Consider the following 26,687-nt stretch of genomic DNA (forward strand, 5'->3'; position numbering starts at 1 on the left):
ATAAACTGAATAAAAGATACAAGGTGAAGGTAGTACAGGCTTACGCGCCTACATCCAGCCATGATGACGCTACAGTTGAAAGCTTCTATGAAGACGTGAAATCGGCAATGAGTAAGGTAAAAACACAGTATACTATAGTGATGGGCGACTTTAATGCAAAGGTAGGGAAGAAGCAGGCTGGAGACCAGGCAGTAGGAGATTATGGCATTGGTACGAGAAACGCCAGAGGAGAGCTACTAGTACAATTTGCAGAACGCAATAATTTACGGATTTTGAATACCTTCTACCGAAAACGAGAAAATCGCAAGTGGACATGGAGGAGCCCTAATGGCGAAAATAAGAACGAAATAGACTTTATAATGAGTGCACACCCTGGAATCGTGCAGGATGTGGAAGTGATTGGCAAAGTACGATGCAGTGACCATAGAATGGTACGGTCTCGAATTCGCCTAGACTTGAAGAAGGAACGACAGAAACTGATACGCAAGAAGCCAATCAATCAGCTAGCACTGAGAGGGAAAGTACGGGAATTCAGAGTGTCGCTGCAGAACAGGTACTCGGCTCTTAGTGAGGAAACCAATCTTAGCGTAAATACAATGATTGATAATCTGACGAGTATCATTACGGAGTGTGCAGTGGAAGTTGGAGGCAGGGTAGTAAGACAGGACACTGGCAAGCTTTCCCAGGAAATGAAGAACCTAATTAAGAAGCGTCAAATCATGAAAGTGTCAAGTACAACAGACAAAATAGAACTGGCAGAGCTTTCGAAGTTGATTAATAAACGTAAGGTATGCGATGTAAGAAGGTATAACATGGAGAGAATTGAACACGCTCTGAAAAACGGAGGAAGTGTCAAAGCATTGAAGAGGAAACTTGGGATAGGCAAAAGTCGGATGTATGCACTAAGGGACAAAGAAGGCAAAATAACTACCAATATGGATAGGATAGTTAAAATAGCGGAGGCGTTTTACAGAGATCTGTACAGTAGCCGAGACAACCACGACCTTAATACTATAAGAACTAGCAGTAACCCAGATTGCACCCCACCAGTAATGATAGAAGAAGTCAGAAAAGCTTTGGAGAGCATGCAAAGAGGCAAAGCTGCTGGTGAGGATTAGGTAAAATCAGATCTGCTGAAAGATGGAGGACAGATTGTGTTAGAAAAACTAGCCACCCTTTTTACGAGGTGTCTCCTGACGGGAAGAGTACCAGAGTCTTGGAAGAACGCTAACATCATCTTAATACATAAGAAAGGAGATGACAATGACTTGAAGAATCACAGGCCGATCAGCTTGCTCTCTGTAGTATACAAGCTATTTACAAAGGTAATTGCTAACAGAGTAAAGAAAACATTAGAATTCAATCAACCAAAGGAACAAGCAGGATTTCGAGCAGGCTACTCAACAATTGACCACATTCATACTATCAATCAGGTAATAGAGAAAGGCTCAGAGTATAACCAACCACTATACATAGCCTTCATAGATTACGAGAAGGCGTTTGATTCAGTAGAAATATCAGCCGTCATGCAAACACTGCAGAATCAGGGCGTAGATGAAGTATATATAAACATTCTGGAAGAAATATACAGGGGATCAACTGCTACTATAGTGCTTCATAAAGAAAGCAACAGAATACCACTCAAGAAGGGTGTAAGGCAGGGAGACACAATCTCCCCAATGTTATTTACCGCGTGCTTACAGGAGGTTTTTAGAAGCCTAGAATGGGAACAGTTAGGGATAAGAGTTAATGGAGAATACCTTAGTAACCTGCGCTTCGCCGATGACATTGCATTGCTGAGTAACTCAGGGGACGAATTGCAACTCATGATTACGGAGTTAGACAAGGAGAGCAGAAAGGTGGGTGTTAAAATTAATCTACAGAAAACGAAAGTAATGTACAACAACCTCGGCAAGGAGCAGCGCTTCGAGATAGGTAATAGTGCACTTGAAGTTGTAAAAGACTATGTCTACTTAAGGCAGGTAATAACCGCAGAGCCGAACCACGAGATTGAAGTAACTAGAAGAATAAGAGTGGGGTGGAGCACATTCGGCAAGCACTCTCAAATTATGACAGGTAGATTGCCACTATCCCTCAAGAGGAAGGTATATAACAGCTGTATCTTGCCGGTACTTAGCTATGGAGCAGAAACCTGGAGACTTACAAAGAGGGTTCAGCTTAAATTGAGGACGACGCAGCGAGCAATGGAAAGAAAAATGGTAGGTGCAACCTTAAGAGACAAGAAGAGAGCAGAATGGATTAGGGAACAAACGGGGGTTAAGGATATCATAGCTGAAATCAAGAAGAAGAAATGGACATGGGCAGGGCATGTAGCGCGTAGACAGGATAACCGCTGGTCATTAAGGGTAACTGACTGGATTCCCAGAGAAGGGAAGCGGATTAGGGGGAGACAGAGGATTAGGTGGGCAGATGAGATTAAGAAGTTTGCGGGTATAAATTGGCAGCAGCAAGCACAGGACCCGGTTAACTGGCGGAACATGGTAGAGGCCTTTGTCCTGCAGTGGACGTAGTCAGGCTGATGATGATGATGATGATGTATCTATCTATGTATGTATCTATCTATGTATGTATCTATCTATGTATGTATCTATCTATGTATGTATCTATGTATCTATGTATCTATGTATGTATCTATGTATGTGTGTATCTATGTATGTGTGTGTGTATGTATCTATCTGTGTGTGTATGTGTGTGTATGTGTGTGTATGTGTGTATGTATGTATGTATGTATGTATGTATGTATGTATGTATGTATGTATGTATGTATGTATGTATGTATGTATGTATGTATGTATGTATGTATGTATGTATGTATGTATGTATGTATGTATGTATGTATGTATGTATGTATGTGTGTATGTGTGTATGTGTGTATGTGTGTATGTGTATGTATGTAGGTAGTTGTGTATGTGTATGTATGTAGGTATGTATGTAGGTATGTATGTATCTATCTGTCTGTTCTTCAATCTTTGCTATTTCCTCTGTTCTCTTTCTTCGCTCGTTTGCGGCGAGTGCTCCGTTTTCTATATCTTTCTTTTCCTGTTATTTCTTCTTCTTACCCCATTTTCTCCGAGGAGCTCGCCTATCCCGCCGTCAAGGCAGACAGGAATTTGCTCCGTTTTTTTGTTTTTTTTTCTCTCTTTCATGCGCCACTTTCTACTAATTTCCCCTCCGTGGTTGTCTAGTGGCTAAGGTACTTGGCTACTGACCCGAAGGTCGCGGGATCAAATCCGGGCTGCGGCGGCTGCATTTCCGATTGAGGCAGAAATGTAGTTGGCCCGTGTGCTCAGATTTGGGTTTACGTTGAAGAACCCCAGGTGGTCGAAATTTTCGCAGCCCTCCACTATGGCGTCTCTCATAATCATATGGTGGCTTTGAGACGCTAAACCCCACATATCAATCAAACAATTTCTACTAATTTGGCCGCGGAGTACAAGCTAGCGTGGATTCCATATGGGAAAGATGCCGAGGAGTGTAAAAATGCCTGCACTCGTAAGTACCGTGGAGTTTCGCGTTCCTTGATAGGCAAAGCATCCATGCAGGCCTACTTTACTTAGGCTGACGTCACCACGCCAGTGCATATGTGGGTGCCAGCGGCTCCGCATCGTCGCTTTAGAATCAACCCTTTCACGACTCCTTTAAGTGAAACGAATAGTGACATCACCTTTTGTTGATCCGCAACAATACACTTGCATGAAGCTTTCTCGCTAATCAGAAAAGAAGTTACTGTGATATTAAATTTGCATCAAAATTTGCCTCTGCAGGCAGTTGATGCTGGCGTGGTGGGCCCAATGTCGCTTGGCTGGCATCTCGAGAGCGATGTGCGGCGTCAACAAGGGCAGTACTCTGTCCAGGACGAAATATATGGACGTCAACAAGATGCTAAAAATGGCTAAGGTAAGTCGTGCTTCTGTGATATAAACTAGTGCATTGCTGCGCTATGATCACTGAAGACAGTGTAAAGTTCTTACTTGTAAGACCGTAACAAAGGTATTCGTGAAGAGTGGTCTTGTTTATTGATCGGCAAAGTGATAATCACCAGACAATCAAAAGTAATCCGGCGTTCCCACAATGGCATGCGTAATAATCATATCGTGGTTTCAGCTCGCAGCGTGCATGGCTGAGTTATTTCACTCTTGCTAGGTGACCCTGCGCTTCGGAGAGAAGTGCGTGAAGAATCTGTTTTAGGAGTTTACAAAATTATGCATAAGCGTAATGTTCGCGCGGAACTGCGTAATGTCGTGGCATCATCAGAATTTTCGCTTTCGGTTGGCATCGGCTTGGCGTCTTTTCAACTTGTCACTGTCGCGTCTTGTAGCGAAGTCTCAGTTTTCCTACACGGACAGTACTTTCGTTTCTGCGTTCAGCCATAGTCATGCATTGCCCGAATACGCGTCCAGGGCTGCTACCTATGATATTGTCACGCACAGTTGAAAAGTAGACTTTAATACAAAAGAAATTGGCAGGTCCCACGTGCAGTGGGAATCGGTGATATGTGAAGCACGAATGAGAAATGTTGATATATCACTTTAAAATCAGCACAACGTTACGAGGTAGAAGTAAATGAGGCCGTACATGTTATCCGTGTCATGATTTCTATTTGTTTACCTTTGTCATGTATTCACGTTACGTGATACCAAATTTAGTATATGGGGAGCTAGCGAAATGGCCGCGAGTACGCTATGAGCGTGGTATGTTGTCATGGTCTTACATGACATGCGTCTCAGGATTATCATGTTTGCATCAGTCATATATTTCGTCATCCATTGACGTCACGTAACACCTAATTCGGTATATGTGGACCTAGCAAAACTGCCGCGAGCGCATCATGAAGGGCAATATATACTCCAATGTAGCGTTGGCGCGCGCCCACGCTGGGCACAGCGACGCTACGTTAGAAAAAGGCGACCACTCTATAGTCTGACGCCAGGCGCAACCAGCGCCCGTCGGTCCGGCGTGACAGCAACCGGCGCGAAATGCGACATGCTGCATTTCACGCCGATGCGTTACCCTGACAACACTGCGTCTCCCTCTTTTCGTGACGCAGGGACGCCGGACGTGCTGATACGCGCATGCGTCAAAGCAACGGAGCACCGGGCCTGCCTGCGAGTATATGGCAGGACCGGCGCCTGGTTTGGCAACGCCGGCGTGACGCGACGAAATGAACACCGGCGAGCACGCGCACCGCGTCACGTCGAAATGCACAGGCGCCTTGACTGTGGCATGTGGTTATGTTCTCACATGACACGCATCTCATTATTATAATGTTCGCAAAACTCACATACCTTTGTCATTCATTGGCGTCACGGAATACCAAATTTGGCACATGTGAAGCTAGTGAAACGACTACGAGCGCATCATCAGTCCGGCATTTAGTCATGTTGTTACATGGCACGCATGTCATGATTATCATGTTTGGATGCATTTGCGTCTCGTAATACCGAGTTTGGAACATGTGAAGCTAGCGAAACGGCCGCGAGCGCATCATGAGCGTGGCATGTAGTCATGTAGTTACATGACCCGCATTTCATAATTTTGATGTTAGGGTCTCTCGCTTGTGTTTGCCATGATATCATGTCATACCATACCAGTTTTGCAACATGCCATGTGAACGAAACCACCGCAAAAGCTGCAGGACCACGAAATGTGAATCATAACATTCATGACATTTATGTCATTATTTTTATGTTATGACTAGTCAAATGTGTTGTGCATACAATCATGTTATGCCATACCAAGTTTGGTATCGATACCATTATTGAAACAGCCAGAAGAGCTAAAAGCCATAGGTGGCTATATATATATATATATATATATATATATATATATATATATAGATATATATATATATATATATATATATAGATAGGTAGATAAAACAGCCCAGCTGTAAGTGTGCTGACACGCAATCAAGGAGTCATAAGTATAAGGTTATGGAAACTGATGTAATTTAGTTAGTTAGGTAGTTAGTGAGCGAAATGTCGTAGGCAGTTAGATAGATCAAGTTATCGTAGGAAGATCGTACATAGATCAAGTTTTCGCAGGAAGTTAGATAGATAGCGAACTTCGGCGCTCAAATTCGCCGAAGTTCGCTAAGAAATGCTTCGCATTCAATAGACAAACTGGCGTACTTGTGCTCCACAAGCGAACAAGTTAGAGAAAAATGTTTACGTTCAAAACACCTTGGCTTCTTGCAAGTTCGACACCTGGTCGTCTTCTCTTATCCCGCGTAGATCGCACGTGCCTGAGTTGTCAATGTCGATCCTTGTAGTCCCCATGGGCGCTTTGCTTGTTCTGTTTCGCACGCACACCTTAGGCAACATTGAGGGCGTAGCAAACGACTGGTGCGTTAACTTTAAATGTATCTTGCGTCGTTATCCCCCTTCCGCGAATGCATCGTTCCGATGCTTCTCTTGGTTCAAGGCTGGTATTGTACAGTAATTATACCAGAAGTAGCAGGTATCATCCAGCGGTGCTGCTTCATTGCTTATTGCCTTTCATGGTATGACTCCATTCGGATGGCGTGCACAGTTTCTATGCGGTGCCGCCATCTGGATGATGTTACTTGCTCCTCTGGGACAACTTGATATTATAAAGGACCAAGCAGGTGAAGCATATTGTAGGGGCCAAAATACCATCGAAGTAGCTTTTCGGTGACCCCACCAACGCGTACGGGTGTCCATACCCATACTTTGTCTCCAGGAGCGTACTTGACGTCTCTTCGTCGCAAATTATACCGATCGGCATCGCATTTTTGTTGCTGCTGAATGCGATGTCGTGCCAGCTGCCTTGCTTCTTTAGTTCTTTGCGTTAAGTCACTGGCGCTTTGGTCATGGTTAGAGTTATCATTGACAAGTAATATTGCATCTAGGGGTGTTGTGACTGTTCGGCCAAAGACAAGTTGAAAAGTTGTCCTTGGGGTTGTCTCCTGCACAGTGGTATTGTACGCGAACGTTGCGTAGGCCCATGTTCGATGCTCTACGTCGATGTACATCAACAGCATGTCAGTTAACGTTCTGTTGAGCCGTTCTGTCAATACATTCGCTTGGGGATGATACGCCGTGATTTTTCTATGACTTGTGTGTGTAAATCTCATGATGGAATATGTCAGGTCAGCTGTAAACGCTGTTCCTTGATCCGCAATTAACACAGCAGGAGCTATATGCCGCAGTATAATGTTGGTCACAAAGAAATCGTCTAATTCCACAGCCGTTCCCCGAACAAGCGATGCTGTCTCGGCATATCTAGTTAAATTGCCCGTTGCAACAATGATCCATAACTTCCCTCATAACGACGTGGTAAATGGGCCAAGTAAGTCCATGCCCACTTGTGCGAAAGGGGCACCTGGTGGCGGTATAGGTTGGAGGAGACCAGCTGGTTTCAGTGGTGGTGTTTTGCGCTTTTAGCAATCTCGGAAGGTTCTTACGTAGTGCTGCACAAAATTCAGCAACTTTGGCCAGTAGCATTTCGTGCGAATACGTGCCAGCGTTCGGCTCACTCCCAAATGTCATAATGATGGGTCATCGTGGCATGCTTCCAAGATCTCGGGTGGTAGCGCTGTAGGAACGACAAGGAGGAATTTCTCCAGACTGGGTTCGAAATTTCTCTTGCACAAGACATCAGTTCGGAGAATGAACGACGACAGGCTTCGGGAAAAAAAAACACGAGGAAGGTCAACAGGTTGTCCCTGTAAGTACTTGATCAGCAGCACCAACTCATGATCAAATTTTTGCTGCTGTGCCATCTCTCATGCAGTGACCGCTCCCGCAAAAAGAGCATCCTGTTTGTTTTCCGTAGAGGTTGCTTCCGTGGAATCAACCGGTGCACGTGACAAACAGTCATCATCACTGTGCTTGCGACCAGACTTATAGACGACCGTTATGTGGTATTCCTGCAGTCGTAGGCTCCATATCGCAAGACGTCCTGGCGGTTGTTGGAGATTTGTCAGCCAGCACAGTGAAGGGTGACTACTGATGGCTTTAAAAGGTCTTCCGTAAAACATGACTTAAACTTGCTTATTGCGCACCACCGCACAACATTCTTTTTCTATCGTTGAGTAATTGGCCTCAGCCTTCGAAAGTGTACGACTAGCGTATGCACGTTCGTAGGCACGTGTGAGCTGCGCTGGTGAACATGGGTCAGCTCAGTGGGTCCGAGACTCCTTTGCTACGAATCGCCTTCTCCAACTTCAGAAGAGGTTGTGTTCATACCCAGCACCTCCACCAGATTTGTCTCGCACAGTTGAAAGTAGACTTTATACAAATAGATAAACGTGCGCGAACTTGTGCACCACAAACAAAAAAGTTAGAAAAAGAAAATGTTTACGTCCAGAACAGCTTGGATTCTTCCAAGTTCGGCACCTCATCATCTTCTCTTATCTCGCGCAGCTCGCACGTGCCTGAGTTGTCAACGTCAATCCTTGGAGTCACCACCGGTACTTCGCTTGTTCTGTTTCACGCGCACAGCACAGGCAACAATCAGGGCGTAGCAAACAAGTGGCGCGCGAACTTTAAATGTATCTTGCGTGATTATTAACATATATGCATCGTAAAATGCACATGCATACGCCAATTAACTCACGGCCCTTTATCCGCAGTGGCTGCGAAGCAACTGACCACGACGGTGGTCAGATCTGCAACGCAGCAGAGGGCGATAAGAATCTCTGGGTCCGGACGGGCCGCCATTGGAACTTGAACTTGGCAACGTTTAACGATAGAACCTTACCTAGTGAGGCAAGCCTAGCTGTACTATTCGATTGATTGATTGATTTGTGGGGTTTAACGTCCAAAAACCACTATTTGATTATGAGAGACGCCGTAGTGGAGGGCTCCGGAAATTTTGACCACCTGGGGTTCTTTGACGTGCACCCAAATCTGAGTACACGGGCCTACAACATTTCCGCCTCCATCGGAAATGCAGCCGCCACAGCCGGGATTTGATCCCGCGACTTGCGGGTCAGTAGCCGAGTACCTTAACCGCTAGACCACCGTGGCGGGGCTAGCTGTACTATTCGAGGAGCTAGCGGGTGTTAAGAGGGTTGTAATAAGGCTCAGTGAGGTTCGGAGGACAGATGAGACCTATACAATGCTACGAAATGGGCACATCCTGCACTATCGTGGTTTGGCTGACAGAAGAGAACTGGGAGTGAGATTCCTTATCCACAGAAACATAGCTGGCAACATAGAGGATAATTGAGTAATTTTGAAGACAGGTGATAAAGAACAGGAGAGTGCTTATGGACAGGGCACATTGTAAATTCAATAGGAAAGAGAAGGGCCAAATTATAAAACTGTAAAACTATAAATGTTCAAAGTATCGGTAGAGTTCTGGTGGGCGCACGGCACAAGAACGCGGCACACAGTACAGCACGATTGGCACACAAGACACAGCACAGAACTTGCACACACTAGAGCGCGGGTGGCACACGAGACACAGCACATAGCACTGAATAGGTCATTCACTCCTTTTGTTCACTGCATAAGTATACGGAGGTTGTCAGAAGTCATTGGAGACGGTACGATCGTTAGTGGCGGCCGTTACGGACGTGGCTATGGTGTATCTGACGAGACGCCACCACGACCTCGCGGACGCAAAGCTTCTTTAGCAGTCGTAGATAGGAGCGTGAGCAGAGTCGGCGAAGGATGCGGCCATTTGCTGGATCCCAGGAGCCGAGTGCACCCACCACGACAGCGTCAGATGTAACTGTTTGGTAACGGCGTCAGAGGTACGTGGCGACGGGCTCATATTTTGCGGTCTTGTCATTTCTCGCGTTTTTCAGGGCCGCCGGTGTGTTCTCGAACGGGCAGCATATATCGATGATAAGCGCTTCCTCTCCTCGGACTAAAATAAATCCGGGCGAAGGCCGGTATCACCGATAGGCCGATTCTCGAACCCCACCTGAAAACCAGCGGACGCAGCGGTTTGAATATGGGAGACGATCCTGTTGTACCGGTCCTAATACGACGCGCTGTGTGTAATACAATGGCACAACACGTGGGGTAGCGTCTCTCGTTGATAACGACAGATGCGGCACCGCTGGTCACGATTCGGGGAATCTCACATGTTTGATCCGTTGAGAGGAAGGAGGTTTAGCCTCGCTCGATGAACGAAACGCCAGTCGGCGAAATGCGTGTAAGCGCCGGTTCGCAGGAAGTGGGAACTTGCCTGGTCCGCCGCAACGCATGCCATCACTTTCCCCTGATTGGGTTGACCATGTAGGGCCCGGTCTCTGTCGGCGGCAAGGACTTGGCGGTTGAAGCGCATCACACGGCAGCGGTGGGAAGCCGGCAACGTGACGTCCCCACAGGTAATGGCCGGATTGTCTACGTCTAGGGACCATGTGACGTTTAGTCGACGTGATGCGGCGCGAGCCTGTGTCCAGACGAAACAAAGCTGCGACGCAGGGTGCCGAAACGTGAGGTCCACTGATCTACTCAAGTACGCCTCGAGTTCAAATCGGGTTGTAGTCCCATCATCACCATCATCATTTCTCAATCACCGCGCCGCGCCTCTCGCGCAGCTGATGCTAGCTCGAGCTGCGCGAGGATTAGAACAAGCTAGCGCACTTGGTGTGTCGGACGTGGAAAGCCACGCGGCTCCATTTCAGGCGTGGAATAAAGTGGCGAGAGAAGGACACGACCACGTTGGCCGCCATCCAGTCTTCCTCTCTCGCTACATTGGTGACCCGGAGAACACGCCCTCCGCGGAGCGGCCCGCTGCCATGTTCCCGCAACTCTGCCCGCTAGTGCCACCGTTCCAATCGACCTACCCCAAGGTATGGTTCATGCAGCTCGATGCCGTTCTTGCGTTGAATGGCGTCACGGACCAGCCGCTGATGCACGCCATTCTTCAAGACGCCCTTCCGGTAGAGTTGCGTCATCTCTCTGCCACTTCAACCTCCAGCCAGCAGCCTTACGATGACCTCTGCTCTGCGGTGCGTGCCAGCTATGGCCTCACGTACCGAAATGCCGAGGTCATCGTAAGGCTGCTGGCTGGAGGTTCCAGGGACTCGCGACTTTCAGGTTTTCCCTGCGTCGCAGCCTGCTGGACCCTCCGGCCCGAAGCTCTCATCTGACCGCAACCTAACTTCCCCGACAACGTCTCCCTCCACCTTTGGTCCGGCCACTAGCGCAGTGATTCTCGCACCCGGTCACAGATCCGACGAGGTTCTTGAAGTCGTTCCTGCGGCCGACAACCTGCCCACCACGAAGTGCGTTTTTTCGAAGTCCTCGGCCGAAGGTCCTTCTGGCACGCTTGCTCCTTGCACGTTTTCCACGAAAGCGACGGCACGCAACACCGTGGCTCCACCAGACTGCATGACGACCACCTTGCCGCCCGCCTCGGAGTCTGGCACAGGTGACCTTTCACCCGTTATTGACTTCCCGACCTCGAAGCTTTCGCCTTCAATAACGTCTGATAAACGAGACTTAACCTCTCGTCTGGCCACTAGCGACGCGTGTCCTGCGCCCGACTGCCCATCGGCCAAGGTTCTCGACATTTAGGCTGAATGCAACCAGCCAGCCACGAGGTTTGTGTTTTCATCGTCCTCGGCCGACCACGCTGCAGGCATGCTTACTACCGGCTCGTCTCAGCCGACCTCCATGGCTCACAACACGGCTGACACGTCAGGTTCTACGACGGCAACATCACCGAACGCCCTGGTGGCTACCACGACTATGGGCATTGTCACGCCCGCTATTCACCTCCCGGTTGTGGAACCTTCACCCTCCCCGATGTTCGAAGGCGACTGTCGACCAGCCTCAATGCACTGCACATCCTGCCAGCAACAACCACCATCGTCCTAGCAGTTTCCGGCAGCTGAAGTTAAAGCCCCCAGCCATCAACCACGGCCAAGCTTCCAAGACGCTGTGACTATGACTGACGCGCTTGAGGACGACATGCCCGGTCCGCTTCAGACAGGGCTCACCAGGCATACCACGCCTGCGGTGGAGCAATCTAGGGGGTGTTGTCTAGTGGCAGCCATCAATTATGCAGACCTGCATGCCAACCCTCATGCGCGGACTACCCGAGGTCAATACACGAGCACAGGTGTCCCGTCCAATACTCCGGGCGAGCCCACGCTGACTGGGTTCCACCACCACCATTCCCCGGAGCCTTTGCCTCCGGACGGCAACAACCAGACGTGTGTCCACAACGCCAGTTCGTGTGTCACAACGGCGACGACGCTCATACCTCATACTTGTCTACCACCCATTACCCTACGTCGGCGACGACAACGTGCTTGGCGTTACACATTGCGGCAACTTTTGAGCCGCCCTGCTACGCAGCCACGAGTTGCAGTCACAGCCCTGAAGACGGCACAAGCGCCTACTCGGCATATCCAACGCAATGTCCCACCACTAGTCGTGTACCCGACTACCCACCGTACACTTGGCGGCATTGTTAGGACACGTTCCTGCGGGCGTCGGCACGTCTATCTATACCGGCACGTCAGACGCCGCTCGACTTTGAGGTCTGTGTTGCGTCGACACCAACGTCAAAATCCGCACTGCCGACCCTCTGCCGACGTTAGCAGCATGACCTCGCGACACACCGTCCACTCTCGGCCTGTCCGACCAGGTCATCGTGAGACCCGCTTGTCGGCAACCACAGCGACCCGGCACTTCCTTCTTCGTCCCTTGCGCTTCTCCCAGAGTCGCCCACCGGAGACACACTGCTTACCGATGGCCCATAAACGTTGACAACCTGGACTTGCCAAATGAACACTTTATGGATTGTCGTTCAAGTATATAGCATATGTCGCTCTCTTTCTTTTTTCATATGCCTTCAAATCGCGCAAAGCGCTAGGGGGGGGGGGGAGCCCCGTAGTGCCATCGTCACCATCATCATTTCTCAATCACCGCGCCGCGCCTCTCGCGCAGCTGATGCTAGCTCGAGCTGTGCGAGGATTAGAACAAGCTAGCGCACTTAGTGTGTCGGACGTGGAAAGCCACGCGGCTCCGTTTCAGGCGTGGAATAAAGTGGCGAGAGAACGACACGACCACGTTGGCCGCCGTCCCGTCTTCCTCTCTCGCTACAGGGTGACTTCCCAACCCAATCTTCCCAACCCAACGGAGTAGGTGTTGGCACTAGCGATTTCTCGAAGCTCAGGGTCAGGCGTTGTCAGGAGCTTGAAGGCCGAATCTATGCGGGAAATGTCGCTGAGTACAGCCGTCTCTGGTATGGAAGCTGCTCCTCCCGCTGAACTGCCGTAGATGTAGTTCGTAGACGCATTCGGCGGAAGATAAAGTGTTCTCTTTACAAGTGGGCGGACTGCATTATCCAGGCGTTTCCAGTCGGTCTTCGTCAATGTACCGAACCTCATGACAAAGTGTAACGCTGGAAATACGAATGTACGGGCAGCGTCAATACCTTGCCACCGGGGCGAGGAGAGAGAAGATTCGCTGCGCCTGTGATATGGCCTCGTCAATAACTGTGGTAGACATCGTGGACAGTTGAAATCCAACAGGTCGTTCGAAAAATCGTTGAGGCTGATAGTCTTCTAGCGCCGTGATTGGTGTTCCCGAAACGAGAAAACGCGTCGGGCGCATACCCACGGGTGTCGTTCCACACATGTGTATAGATGAACACTTAGCCAGATTGAGGGCGAGGCCCAAGGTTGAAGGCAGGTTCTCCATACGGTCAATGCGGCTTTGTAACATGTCTAGTGAAGTGGCCAATGGGGTTAAGTTGTCTGCGTAAGCCTGGATATTAGGTGACTCTTCAAGCCCTGGACGTCGCAGATGACGGGATTGATGACCAGGTTGAAAAGGAGGCCGCTTAACGGACATCCCTGGCGAAGACCCGCAAGTATAGGTATTGGTGTAGTTGAGCCCTCGTCAGCTACGATGACTGTACTGTTGTCTAGGTATAGGTCCTCGATCAAAGATGTAAAAACTTCGCCTGCTCCCGACCCTTGGAACGCGTCTAACAGTGCCCGGAGGGGTACGGAGCCGTACGCGTTGGTAAAGTCGAGGAAGGCGGCGCAAAGATTGAGACCACCGGACCGAGCAATGTCAAACCTGTGTTGGAACAGGTAATTGAGCTCAAACACGCCATCGAAAGGCAGTAATCCCTTCTGGCAATGCGATATGACTGCATTTTGCGTAGCCCAAGTCTGAAGTCTGGCAGCTAAACACTTAGCATACAGTTTAGATGCTGTACAACCTAGGGCAATAGGTCGCCAGTTTCTTGGTATGGCTGGGTCTCCCTTCTTATAAATGAGAACCGTACGCGATGTCCGCCAGGAGGTAGGTGTACGCCGATGATGAATACAGGTGTTAAAAAAGGCCGCCAAAAACCATCTCTCAGGAGCGATGGAACGCCAATGACTGTAGGTAAGACGATCCGATCCAGGTGCGGTATTCTCGGACTTGTGTAGCCGCGTATAGACTTCCTCCAGTGTGAAGGTCGAGGTCTCAACCGGTTCAGGTGCCACGGGACGTTGGAATAGGATTCTTGTGTCGGCAGACCACGCCGACCATGTGGATGACTAATGGTCTTGGAGTTAGGTCAATGGAATGGTAAAGGGCGAGAAGGCCCCTCCATTACCAGATGAACCACACGTCGGCGATTACGGCGGTAAAGACGCTGAATCGCCGCTGCGTTGGACGGGTTGACAGGAGGTCGTGGTGGTCCCGCAGAAGAAAGGGTCGGAAGGCGAACAGCCTCGGAAGCGAGGGCGATGGCCTGGTCCCAGATACGCTCGCACTGAGTCCACGAGGCGTTAGAACGCGTTTCGTGTACGAGTCCACGTAGTAGTCCCGTCAACTCACCAAGAAGCGTCGTGTGGTCTGGAGGCAATTCTATGACAGGGTCGTCGACCGTGGGTATTGCAGCGTCGTCGTCAATGTCGTCCCCACCCGGATCTTTGGACGGACCAGGAGCGTGAGAAGTAGCGTCCGAAGACAGTGAGTACAAAGACCGCGGGCGTAGCAAGGCTCCTGAAGACGCCGGGGCTGCCATCGAAAAAGACGACGAACCGCGCGTGGACATAACCGCGTGGTAGGTCGGCGAGACAGGTCCTTGGTCAAGTGGTTCCGGGTCGTACCCGGAAGCGGACCGTGGTCTTGAGAGCTCCACATGAACCGTAATGCTCGTAGACGCCTCGTCGGGAACGTCCGTGGAATGACCGGGTGGCGTGATGACCCCTGAAGGCCTGGAAGAGCGATGTACGAACGAAGCAACGCGTAAACCATGTGCAGGGGGCACCGGGCTGTTGCGAAGCGAAGTCGTCGGGGAGCCGGAAACCGAGACCATATCTCGCGATGAAGGTGGCCCGCTAGAAGACTGTGAAAGGGAAGTCGGGTTGGAAACCACTGAGCGTGTCGAGTGATGCAGGGTGCCGGTGTCCCAATGAGATGACGACGTCACGCGGTGCGTGGGACGACGGCGAACAGCCCGTGAAGCCTGTGGTGAGGACGAAGAAGATGAAGAATTGGAGCTGGTGGGTGTAAAGCCATCTGCCACCGCTTATTGGCTGTTGAGAGCTGGCCTGTTTGCCTGTGGCGTAAACGCGTGTGATTAAGTAATCCACGCGCCGATGTAAATGCGGCGTCACATGTCAGGCAACGACGTCGCGGAGTGGAAGGAGGGGGTAGCGTCGCTGTGGCCAGACAGGGGTGACTGAACGGGCGGGACGAAAGGCGTGTCTCGCAGATAGAACACCGGTAAATACGTTCACGAACAGTCAAGCGGTGTTTCTTTTCTACGTGGCGTCGCACAGACTGTTCCCGCGATGTCCAGACGTCGTCACTGTATCGGACGCCGCAATCGCCGACGGGACAGCGAAGTTCTGCCGGAGCCGGGAGGTGACAGGTCAGAGTGCCCCTTACCGGACTCGGTTGGCAGGGCTGCACCGGTACAAGAGGAGGGTCAGGATGCGGTGCAGTAGAGCCAATGGGTGTCAACGGTAGCGGGGCAGGAACCGAAGCCGAGGATGCGGTCACTGATGAAGCCGAAGTCTCAGGATGGGGCTGCTGGGGCGAGGGAGTTGCCGGGGAGTCGGTACTGGCAGGAACAGGCCGGCGCCGAGAACGCTGGACCCGAGCAGGCCCCGGTGAGACAGGTTCCAAGATGACGGCAGATCGACGGCGGGATCCAGGAATGACGTGCGGCAGGCAGCTGGCAGCAGGCAAGTCAACAAGCAGTAAAGAGCAGGCAGGCCCAAGCGACCGCGAAGGGACTCAGGGGATGGTGTCCGTGGGCGTCACCAGCAGGCATTGGCGGCGAAACCATGAACGGCAGGCAGGCAGGCTATGAGAGGTTGTAGGCTCTTACCAAGCTACCCAGGAATGTCACCGCTAGGGGTGGAACGCCAGGTCCGTAGCGTCGGTAGATAGATCCACCAGATCCAGGTAGAGAGTCTTCGCCAGGCCGGTGAAGAGACACCCACTGGAATGGTCCTGCTAGTGAAAGGACGCGTACGAAAACCTCCCGGGGTGACCAAGTCCCGTGAGTGACCGCTCGTCGTCTTCCGGCTATTGATAAGATCAAAAGTGGGAGACCCACTTTTGGTCTTAGCCAAAAGGCCGAGAAGCCTGGGCTCTGGAGATTTTGACCACCTGTAGTTCTTTAACTTGCGCTCAAATATGAGCACACGGGCCTACAACATTTCCACCTCCTTCGGAAATGCAGCCGCCGCTGCCGGAATTCGATTCCGTGACCAGCGGGTCAGCAGCCAAGTACCTTAACCACTAGACCACCGCGGCGGGGCCATACTAAAACGGGGCACGGCGGCAGCGGGAAAAACCCGTCGAATGTTTCTATATATTTTTCTCACAACAGTAATGTTATTGCACAATTGAGCTGTGTGCTTGAAAAGTGCAGCTTTCCAAAATGCAGGTTTACAAGTGCTGTGCAATGAGGCTTCATCTGCTCTGAGTAATCGGGCCACTGTACATTTGCTCAAAGAGGTCTTTCTCGCTGCTCCAAGCCCGCTTCAAAACGCCTTTCTGGCTACTCAAAGCCTGCCACAAAAGACACTTAGGTAGCCTCTTTTAACCCCCCCCCCCCACTCATATTATCTGGGCAACTACAGTCTCAAAACGAAACCAGACAGTAAACGAAAAGCCTCTCGTTTCGAAAATACAAAACTGCATGACGGTCGTTTTTTTCTGCAAGTCGTCGTGTCTCCAAGGCACGTCATTCCGCCAAGTTGGCAAGATCAGAAACCTATACGTTTACTTTTAGGCATACTTGTTTAGGACGAGAAGTTCGGTAGCTGAAAAGAAGAACGCATAGGTGAGCAGCCACTCAGTTTAGCAACCTCTGTTTGTCTGTTACGGTGCGGAGCAGGGGGGTAGCCAAGAATTTTTCGATGAGTGGCACCTCCTTGCTTTCAGGGGGAGGGAGGGGTTCACCCTTGAAATGGCCATTTTCACTCTCTAGGCCATGGCGAAAAAAATTCGGTTGGTGCGCGGGAGAAGGGGAGCTAGGGACTGCTGTCCCACCCTCCGTCTACGCCCCCGATTCTGAATATCAGTGTTCTGAATATCAGGGTCACTGCTCAACTGGGGCCATTGCTATCCAACACGATGGATGAATGAATGGATGGATGGACGGACGGACGAACGAACGGCATGTGTGCCACCCGGCTCGCAAGAAACAAATACAAAAAGAAATCTTTCTTTTTTAGCCGAATGCCTTACCTATCTTAAATAAATATACTTATTATAACAAAGAAAAATATTATTTGCATTCCATCTCTGCCTTTTCAGGCAGAATGACCTCCCTTATTCACTATTTCTGTTCTTTATCTCCACTTTTCGGGCTCCAATAATCTAACGATGGATGAATGAATGGATGGATGGATGGACGGACGGACGGACGGACGGCATGTGTGCCACCCGGCTCCCAATAAAAAAATACAAAAAGAAATCTTTCTTTTTTAGCCGGATGCCTTACCTATCTAAAATAAATATACTTATTATAACAAAGAAAAATATTATTTGCATTCCATCTCTGCCTTTTCAGGCAGAATGACCTCCCTTATTCACTATTTCTGTTCTTTATCTCCACTTTTCGGGCTCCAATAATCTAACTGTCTTTTACTTCTTTCTATTGCGGACTTGTTCAGGTTTCCTTGTTATTTCCTGACACCCAAAGCCTCATGCAGGCTTTTACCCACACGTATACCGGGGCGGATACCGCCGCATTAAATCAGACCATTTTCGATCGTTCCTTTAACTTTCCCACGTCGTGTAATTTGTTTTCCTTTTTACTAAATCTTGCTTTATGACTACGTGTTCCAAGGCAAGATGACCTTGCTTTGAACTGCAAAGCGCTTCTCCATGAGTTATTATAAAACTTCCCCTTCTTATTTCGTTCATACCTTTTTGGCAGTTACTGAAAGCCGGCTTCTTTTTTATCGCTGTCATTCAATAAATCCTCTCTGCCTCTCTGACGTTTCGCCTAATGCTCCTAATGCATACCGCTCCCGCCTAATGCATACCGCTCCCGTTGCCAGCCGTATATTTACTGGCAAGCCTCCTAGTTCATGTTCTCCCCATTGTGCCCACGCTCATGCTTGAAACGTGAGCTACGAACGCGCTGCCCTACTCTCTGATTTTACCCCCCCCTCCTTCGGTATGAAGGCGAGTGTCTCCGACGGCCGCCCCTTCGAACACAGCAATTCTCTCACAGTTGCCTTCGAGCAGACGTGATGTCACGTGACAAAGCGGTACGGTTATGTCACGTGACTGAGTGGTATGGAGGACAGCGGTCTCATGCGGCGGCCGGTTGCAACACAAGGCAGGAGGCATGGCCTCCGAGATTGCATTGGTAGGACGCTCCCAACTGAAAAGAGAGAGACGTTCCAGGGATAGTTTTTCTAGGAGGCGTTGTCCAAATATACAAATACCTGAACCCGTTGCCTACCCATCTACTGTCCTTCATTTTCCTAAGCCTCCCTTCAAGTCTCATTTTTCTCTCAGTGTCACACCGGTCCCGTTAATTAGGGAGGCGATCGCCGGGCTAATTCCAAGGGCCGAAGTATTGGCCCCCCGAACCGCACCACGAAAGCGTGGACAATTTAGAAGTGGTCCTTTTCGGCGCGCCAGCGGACGCCGGTTGTGGCCCAAAGAACAAGTCAGAGCCGAGGGTTGATAAACAAAACAAATATTATATTGTCAAAAATGGCAGATCAAAAACAATACACAAGAATGCACACTCCACAATAGTTACATACAATACGTCACCAAACAAACAACGTACTACACAGTACAATCAACCACAATTGGAACAACGGACACAGACAACAATATGCACTACAATGCAGTCGCATGCATTGAACAACCAAGACACTTAAAGACTAAAGAGATAGAAAACCTATTCAGCCCAAAGTTCTTGGAACCAAAGTCTAGATGATACTCTTCCGAGAATCACTCACTCCAAGTCCAGCGTTGTTGTCGTTCCGCAGCCCTCGAAGTTTCTCTTCCAGGAAACCTCACCGAAGTTTGTCTTCCAGGAAACCTCACGTGTTCAATAGGCCACTCTCCAAGCTTCAAACTTCTTCGCCCGAAACACGTCGGCTTCACACACGCAGCTGTTGCCACGCGTCCTCGCTCGATAGCGGTAGACACACGCTCTTGTCTGTACCTCGAGCCTTCACCCCTCAGGTGGAAATCCTCTTCATCTCCTGCTTCGTCCCTACGGACAAAACCTTCGCCGACTACACGGCGGGATCCCTACGCACTCTGGCGCTAAATTCCGTCTTCTCCTCATCTCTCATCTCGCCTGCTCGGTTAAATACCTCCCGCACGACTTTCCAGAAGGTTCTCGCCATTTCGTCGGCGCGATACGCCGCGAAGGCTGGGGAGAGGCGCGAGACGGTATGAGGGCCGTCCCCGACCGATGACTCAACTCGGTATGACCACGCCTATTTCGTTCTGGAACTTTCCAGCGCTTGCCCGGCCACCGCTGTGGGGTGAGGAGGTTCATCGGCGAAGCCACGCTTCCGAGGGGAGAGCGTCGCGCGCCCGGGGAGCCTTGGATGTTTGTTTTCTTTTTTTTCTTTTGACCTCGCGGCGTTTCTCCCGCCCGTTATCACAAGAATTTGACGGCGCGCCCATTTTTAGCGCTCGTTCTGTGACACTGCCCCCCACTTTAAGAATATTATCTCATAATATTCAAAACCACAAAAACGAGCGCGAACAGTCACCACACACTCTCAAAGACTGTAACATAGTCCGTCGCTCATGACACGTCACATTCACAATATATCACTCAATACAATTGGACATTACAATTCAATCTCACACACATGAAACATAACCTCAGGTACATGACTACAACACTTCATCACACATTCCAAACAATACAAACGCACAAAGTTCTCTCATTACAACAATTACTATACTCACATCATTACTATACATCACATCACCGAAACGAACATTTTGACTCACTCAACATACAGTTGCGACACAGGACAACAAGAACATAAACACAACATATGGCACTCAGCCCTACCAAACACAATCCGATTCTACCTCAGCACCTATCCTGTGTATTTCGAGCTGCGCTTGCGTCCTTTCTTGCGGTGCTCGCTCGATCTCTTCTTGTTTTTCCTTGTTCTTTTTCGGTGAGCCTTTTTCAACGACGGTATCTGAGGCAGCGTCTCAGCCATCGTTGTCACTTCCGACCCTGCTAACGGGTCATGACGTTCGACGGGTCCGGTCTGTTTATTTACCAGCTTGTTCATGTCTCTACATTTGGCCTGGCTGGCCGACTCCGTCTCCTTTACACTGTCGGTCGGTTGGGGTCGTGCCGACGTAAGTACGGTTGCTCGGCCCGTGAACTCATTCAACACGATCATCTTCTCATTCACGGTCTCTTGTACCGCGGCTTCACCTTGGGCTCTAGTGAGATCCGTCACGGGCTGCTCCTCCACTGTATCTCGCGGTCGCTGGGTTGGCGAGGGCTCTATCTTAGGGTCTTCTCCCAAACATTCCGGATCATTCGGTCCTCGCGCCCCGGCGATGTTTCCGATGACAAGGTCGTAAAGGGGGGTCGTCATACATAGAGCGGTAACCTTCCCGCTGAAGTACGGGGTTTCCACCTCAATCTCTGCTTCGGGAAGCACCCGAACCGTACGGTCAATTAGGCAAACTGGTTTAGTTTTACCTGTTAGCTCACTTTCCCGTACCAAATTTCTCCGCACGATAACCGTGGAGCTACCGGTGTCTCTTAGAACCGTAATCTTCTTGCCTGCAACCTTTCCAGGCAGCGTTGGCAGTCCCTTCGTAACACCGGTTGGCTGTTTTGACATTACAGCACCCACAATAGGAATTTTCTCCCCATTCTTGAACTCTACGAATCCATCGGTGACGGCATTATTATCAGATTTTGGTGCCACTTGCACACTGGATACCTGGTGAGTTTGACTCACTCCGTTCCGACAAGCGTCTGCTTTGTGCCCAGTCTGACCACACTTGAAACATTTTACTGCCGTAGGGCTCGTAAAGATCGTTCGACAGTTTTTCGCGCGATGACCCACTCGGTTGCACAGAAAACATCGCGGAATGCTCTCTGGTGCACGCTTCTTTTCTTCGGGAGCCAATTTCTTCGAATCATCGGGACAATCCTTCTTGACCTTGGCCAAATTAGTTCCACCTTGCGCTTCCAAGAATTGATCAGCCAATTCAAGCATTCCTTCAAGTGACTCAGCCTTCCTCTCTTTCAAGTACAGCGACAGGCTTGGGTGGCAACTAGTAAGAAATTGTTCTATAATTAGGAGCTCTCTAAGTTCATCGTACTCCTGCGCTGTCCCTGAAAGTTCAATCCATCTGTCGAAATAATGGCAAAGTCGGGGGGCATACTGCGTAGCCGTCTCACCATCAGCTGGCTTTCCTGTCCGAAATCTGTCCCGGAAACCTTCAACAGTAAATCTAAATCGCTTCAGCAAAGCAGCTTTCACCTTTGCATAGTTGGCTGCATAGGTCGGCGTCAGCCTGCCGTACACACTGAGCGCTTCACCACTCAAGCAAGTACTCAAAGCAGTTGCCCATTGATGTTCCGGCCAATTCTGGCTCTTCGCAATCGTCTCAAATCGGTGAAGGTACGCGTCAAGGTCGTCCTTCCTTTCATCAAACGCCACGAGCAACTTGCTTGGGTTCAAGCGGAAGCCATGATCATCCCGTTCGCTGCTTTCAACTCTAGGTTGGACGAGAGTTTCACTTCTCTGTTGCAAACGGAGCCGCTCGAGTTCAATTTCGTGCTGCCGCTGCCGTTCCCTTTCAGCCATCTCCGCTTCTCTTTCTTCTTTCGCCCTTTCGGCTGCCAACTTCTCTCTCCAGCTCCAATTTCAATTGCTGCTCTCTTTCTTCTTTTAGCTGTCGCTCCCTTGCCTCTCTTTCTTCTTTCAGCTGTCGCTCCTTTGCCTCTCTTTCTTCTTTCAGCTGTCGCGCCTTTGCCTCTCTTTCTTCTCTCGCTCTCTCAGCTGCCAACCTCTCTCGCTCCAACTCAGCTGCTTTTTCTTCCTTGGCCCTTTCAGCTGCCAACCTCTCTCGTTCCAACTCAGCCGCTTTTTCTTCCTTGGCTCTCTCTTTTTCTTCTTTTTCCTTCTGGGTGACCCACTTCCGTAGTTCGGCGCCAGAGAGCCCCATCTTCTCACCAAGAGCGACTAACTTTTCGAGATCCATTGTGTCTCGCAAATAAAACCTTGCCGTGTGCAAAAAATATCTGCCTAAATCGTTCTATCGGAACACTCCCCTGCACTCGTTAACGAGAACACTGAACAACACACAAAATCGTTCCGATAGCACTATCAACAACTCGAGGCTCTTTCTCACTACTTTGGACACACTGTGCACCAAAAGGTCCTGTGTCGCGGACGCCAGATTAATTGTCACACCGGTCCCGTTAATTAGGGAGGCGATCACCGGGCTAATTCCAAGGGCCGAAGTATTGGCCCCCCGAACCGCACCACAAAAGCGTGGACAATTTAGAAGTGGTCCTTTTCGGCGCGCCAGCGGACGCCGGCTGTGGCCCAAAGAACAAGTCAGAGCCGAGAGTTGATAAACCAAACAAATACTATATTCTCAAAAATGGCATATCGAAAACAATACACAAGAATGCACACTCCACAATAGTTACATACAATACGTCACCAAATAAACAACCTACTACAGAGTACAATCAACCACAATTGGAACAACGGACACAGACAACAATACGCACTACAATGCAGTCGCATGCATTGAACAACCAAGACACTTAAAGACTAAAGAGATAGAAAACCTATTCAGTCCAAAGTTCTTGTAACCAAAGTCTAGATGATACTCTTCCGAGAATCACTCACTCCAAGTCCAGCGTTGTTGTCGTTCCGCAGCCCTCGAAGTTTCTCTTCCAGGAAACCTCACCGAAGTTTCTCTTCCAGGAAACCTCACGTCTTCAATAGGCCACTTTCCAAGCTTCAAACTTCTTCGCCCGAAATACGTCGGCTTCACACACGCAGCTGTTGCCACGCGTCCTCGCTCGATAGCGGTAGACACACGCTCTTGCCTGTAGCTCGAGCCTTCACCCCTCAGGTTGAAATCCTCTTCATCTCCTGCTTCGTCCCTACGGACAAAACCTTCGCGGACTACACGGCGGGATCCCTACGCACTCTGGCGCTAAATTCCGTCTTCTCCTCATCTCGCATCTCGGCTGCTCGGTTAAATACCTCCCGCACGACTTTCCAGAAGGTTCTCGCCATTTTGTCTGCGCGATACGCCGCAAAGGCTGGGGAGAGGTGCGAGACGGTACGACGGCCGTCCCCGACCGATGACTCAACTCGGTATGACCACGCCTATTCCCTTCTGGAACTTTCCAGCGCTTGCCCGGCCGCCGCTGTGGGGTGAGGAGGTTCATCGGCGAAGCCACGTTTCCGAGGGGAGAGCGTCGCGCGCCCGGGGAGCCTTGGATGTTTGTTTTCTTTTTTTTTCTTTTGACCTCGCGGCGTTTCTCCCGCCCGTTATCGCAAGAATTTGACGGCGCGCCCATTTTTAGCGCTCGTTCTGCGACACTGAGCTTGCATTACTTCAAAGCCTCTCCTTCCCTAATTCTCTTTACAGCCTCATCGTCGTCTTCTCGTCAGCGCCCAACGCGAGGCGTCCCACACTCCTTTGATTTACACCTATTTCAGATTGCGCTTCTGGCTTCATGCACACCACTGAGTTTCCAAACGTAAGCCTTGGAACCCTTACGCCTTTTTACAGACTCCGAAGCACTTCGTACCTATTGTATCACCATAACGTTTTGTACTTCATTGTTGCAACATTCCTCTTTCCCTTTTCTTCTGATGTTTTTTGCTGTACCTCCATATATCTATCTCCCTCATTTAGCTCTACTAAAAGGTACTTGTAGTATCCTTGGTATTTCTTGGCCCTGTATTCAGACCACCTGATTTTCGTGATCATTGAAAGCCAACAATCCACATTTTTTTCCACTAACTCCTAGTCCTAGAGCCTCGCCTTTCATTCGGCATATATCTGCCAGCCGCCATATATCGTCTTTACTGTTGGCAAAAAGACAGTATTGTCTGCGTACAATAAACGTGGAAGCTACTGCTCAACCATCGCGCCAGCCTGTTTGTGTGACAGATTAAACCCACTGTTGCTACCTTCTAGCGCTTTTTTCATCCTCACCATGCACAGCATGAATAACAGCCGGGACAAAGGACATCCCCATCTCGTCTCCTTGTTAGTTTGAACGCTGTCATTGCTACTTATTGCTTTCCATTTTGTGCGAACTGTATTTTCTCGCTATACTTCTGTCAAAAGCTGTATACAGTCATCATCTATGCCCACTTCATTCAATATGTCCCACAAATGTCCTAAATAACGTTGTCATACATCTCAGTGATGTCCAGATAAGCTACGTATAGGGGCCTGTTTTCTATTTTAGATATTTCTATACCTCCCAAATGCATACGCAATTGTAAATGGCTATGTCTACTTAGGGCAGGTAATAACCGCGGAGCCGAAACACGAGATTGAAGTAACTAGAAGAATAAGAATGGGGTGGCACACATTTGACAAGCACTCTCAAATCACGACAGGTAGATTGCCACTATTACTCAAAAGGAAGGTATATAACAGATACATCTTGCCGGTAATTAGCTATGAAGCAGAAACCTGGAGACTTACAAAGAGGGTTCAGCTTAAATTGAGGACGATGCAGCGAGCAATGAAAAGGAAGGTGGTAAGTGTAACCTTAAGAGACAAGACGAGAGTAAAGTGGATTAGGGAACAAACGGGGGTTTAGGATATAATAGTTCAAATCAAGAAGAGGAAATGGACATGGGCCGGGAATGTGGCGCATAGACAGGATAACCGCTGGTCATTAAGGGTAACTAACTGGATTCCCAGAGAAGGCAAGTGGGTTAGAGGGAGACAGAAAGTTAGGTGGGCAGATGAGATTCAGAAGTTTGCGGGTATAAATTGGCAGCAGCAAGTACAGGACCGAGTTGACTGGCGGAACATGGGAGAGGCCTTTGTTCTGCAGTGGACGTAGTCAGGGAGATGATGATGATGCGATGATGATGACGATGATACACTGAGTAAGAAGAAACACGTTATCGTCTACCCGCCTGTCAATTCGGAATCTATTCTGAAGGTCTCGCAAACTATCCTTTTGCTCTGCCAACGTTTCTATTTTAACTTTTGCTGCCTGATAGCCGTTCCATTAAATCACGAAGGTCTGAAATCGCCAAAGAAGCAGCCATAGCATTGGCGCTGGCGTCTGCAACAATCAGCGACTCCAAAATCCTAGTTCTTAATTTTGCTCAAGGTAGGGTCTCGAAAGAGGCGAAAAGAATTTTTTACCAACTTTCATGGAGAGCGGGACGTGTATGTTGCATGAACGCCCGCTAACTCTTTCCTTCCGGGCAACGAAACCGCGCTGACCATAGCTCGAGAGTTAGTGAGCCGAGCAGGTGCAGGAATGACGTGAAGCCCGCGTGTGGAGAGAGAGCGCACGGTCTCATACAATGAAATTACTAAACACTTCCGATTAGGGAGGCAGCATTTGCCTCCACCACATTCCTCATTAAATAAACAGCAGGCGACAGCATGGCGCATATTACAAACAAGCACCTTCCCAAACTCAGCGGCTTAGGCATTACTATCCAGATCTCTACTCCGACAGATGGAAACTCTGCAGTCAGCGGGTGGACCTCAATCACATTATTTGGGTTTGTCCTAACCTCGTGAAGGGGCTAAACACGCACAGCACTGGAAGACTGCGCTGCTTAGCTCGAACATCCAGGACCAACTACAAGTTATCAGGGAAGCCGAAGATGCCGCTCGGGCCCAAGGACTCTTAGCTGCCATCTAGGGGAGAGTGTGTCATTCTTAGAAAACTTGCCGTTTTGAATAACGTTGTTTCTCTCTCTCGGCCTGCCTCGCCAACCTGTATAGAACAGATGTAATGGATAGTGGTATATACGAGCGAATGTTAACCTCTTTTTGTTGCCCTTATATATTAAGTTATAGAAATACCAAACACTTTTCGCCAAGTGTCTGGTATTTCCTTCTTCTGTAAGCATTTTTCTACATATTTCAGCAGTGCTTTTTCAGTGCCATGTCCTAGTTCGTTAAATGGGTGCATGAAAGTCCCCACCTAAACTCTAAGTAGTGCGCTTAAAATTTTTTCTTTGGCCTTCTTTAATTTGAAAATTTCCAGTA

At 49.5% G+C, this 26,687-nt stretch overlaps 1 protein-coding gene across 1 annotated transcript in view; it reads left to right on the plus strand.

The window, feature by feature from the left end:
• Window positions 1-26,687, plus strand: part of LOC119177899 (decapping and exoribonuclease protein) — a 102,899-nt gene that overhangs the window by 61,863 nt on the left and 14,349 nt on the right. The window contains exon 4 of the mRNA XM_037429086.2: window positions 3,786-3,918. Coding sequence (XP_037284983.2) covers window positions 3,786-3,918 — 133 coding nt within the window. The remainder of the gene's footprint in view (window positions 1-3,785; window positions 3,919-26,687) is intronic.

This window comes from Rhipicephalus microplus, chromosome 1 (genome assembly GCF_043290135.1).
Source record: "Rhipicephalus microplus isolate Deutch F79 chromosome 1, USDA_Rmic, whole genome shotgun sequence".
Lineage (NCBI taxonomy): Eukaryota > Metazoa > Arthropoda > Arachnida > Ixodida > Ixodidae > Rhipicephalus > Rhipicephalus microplus.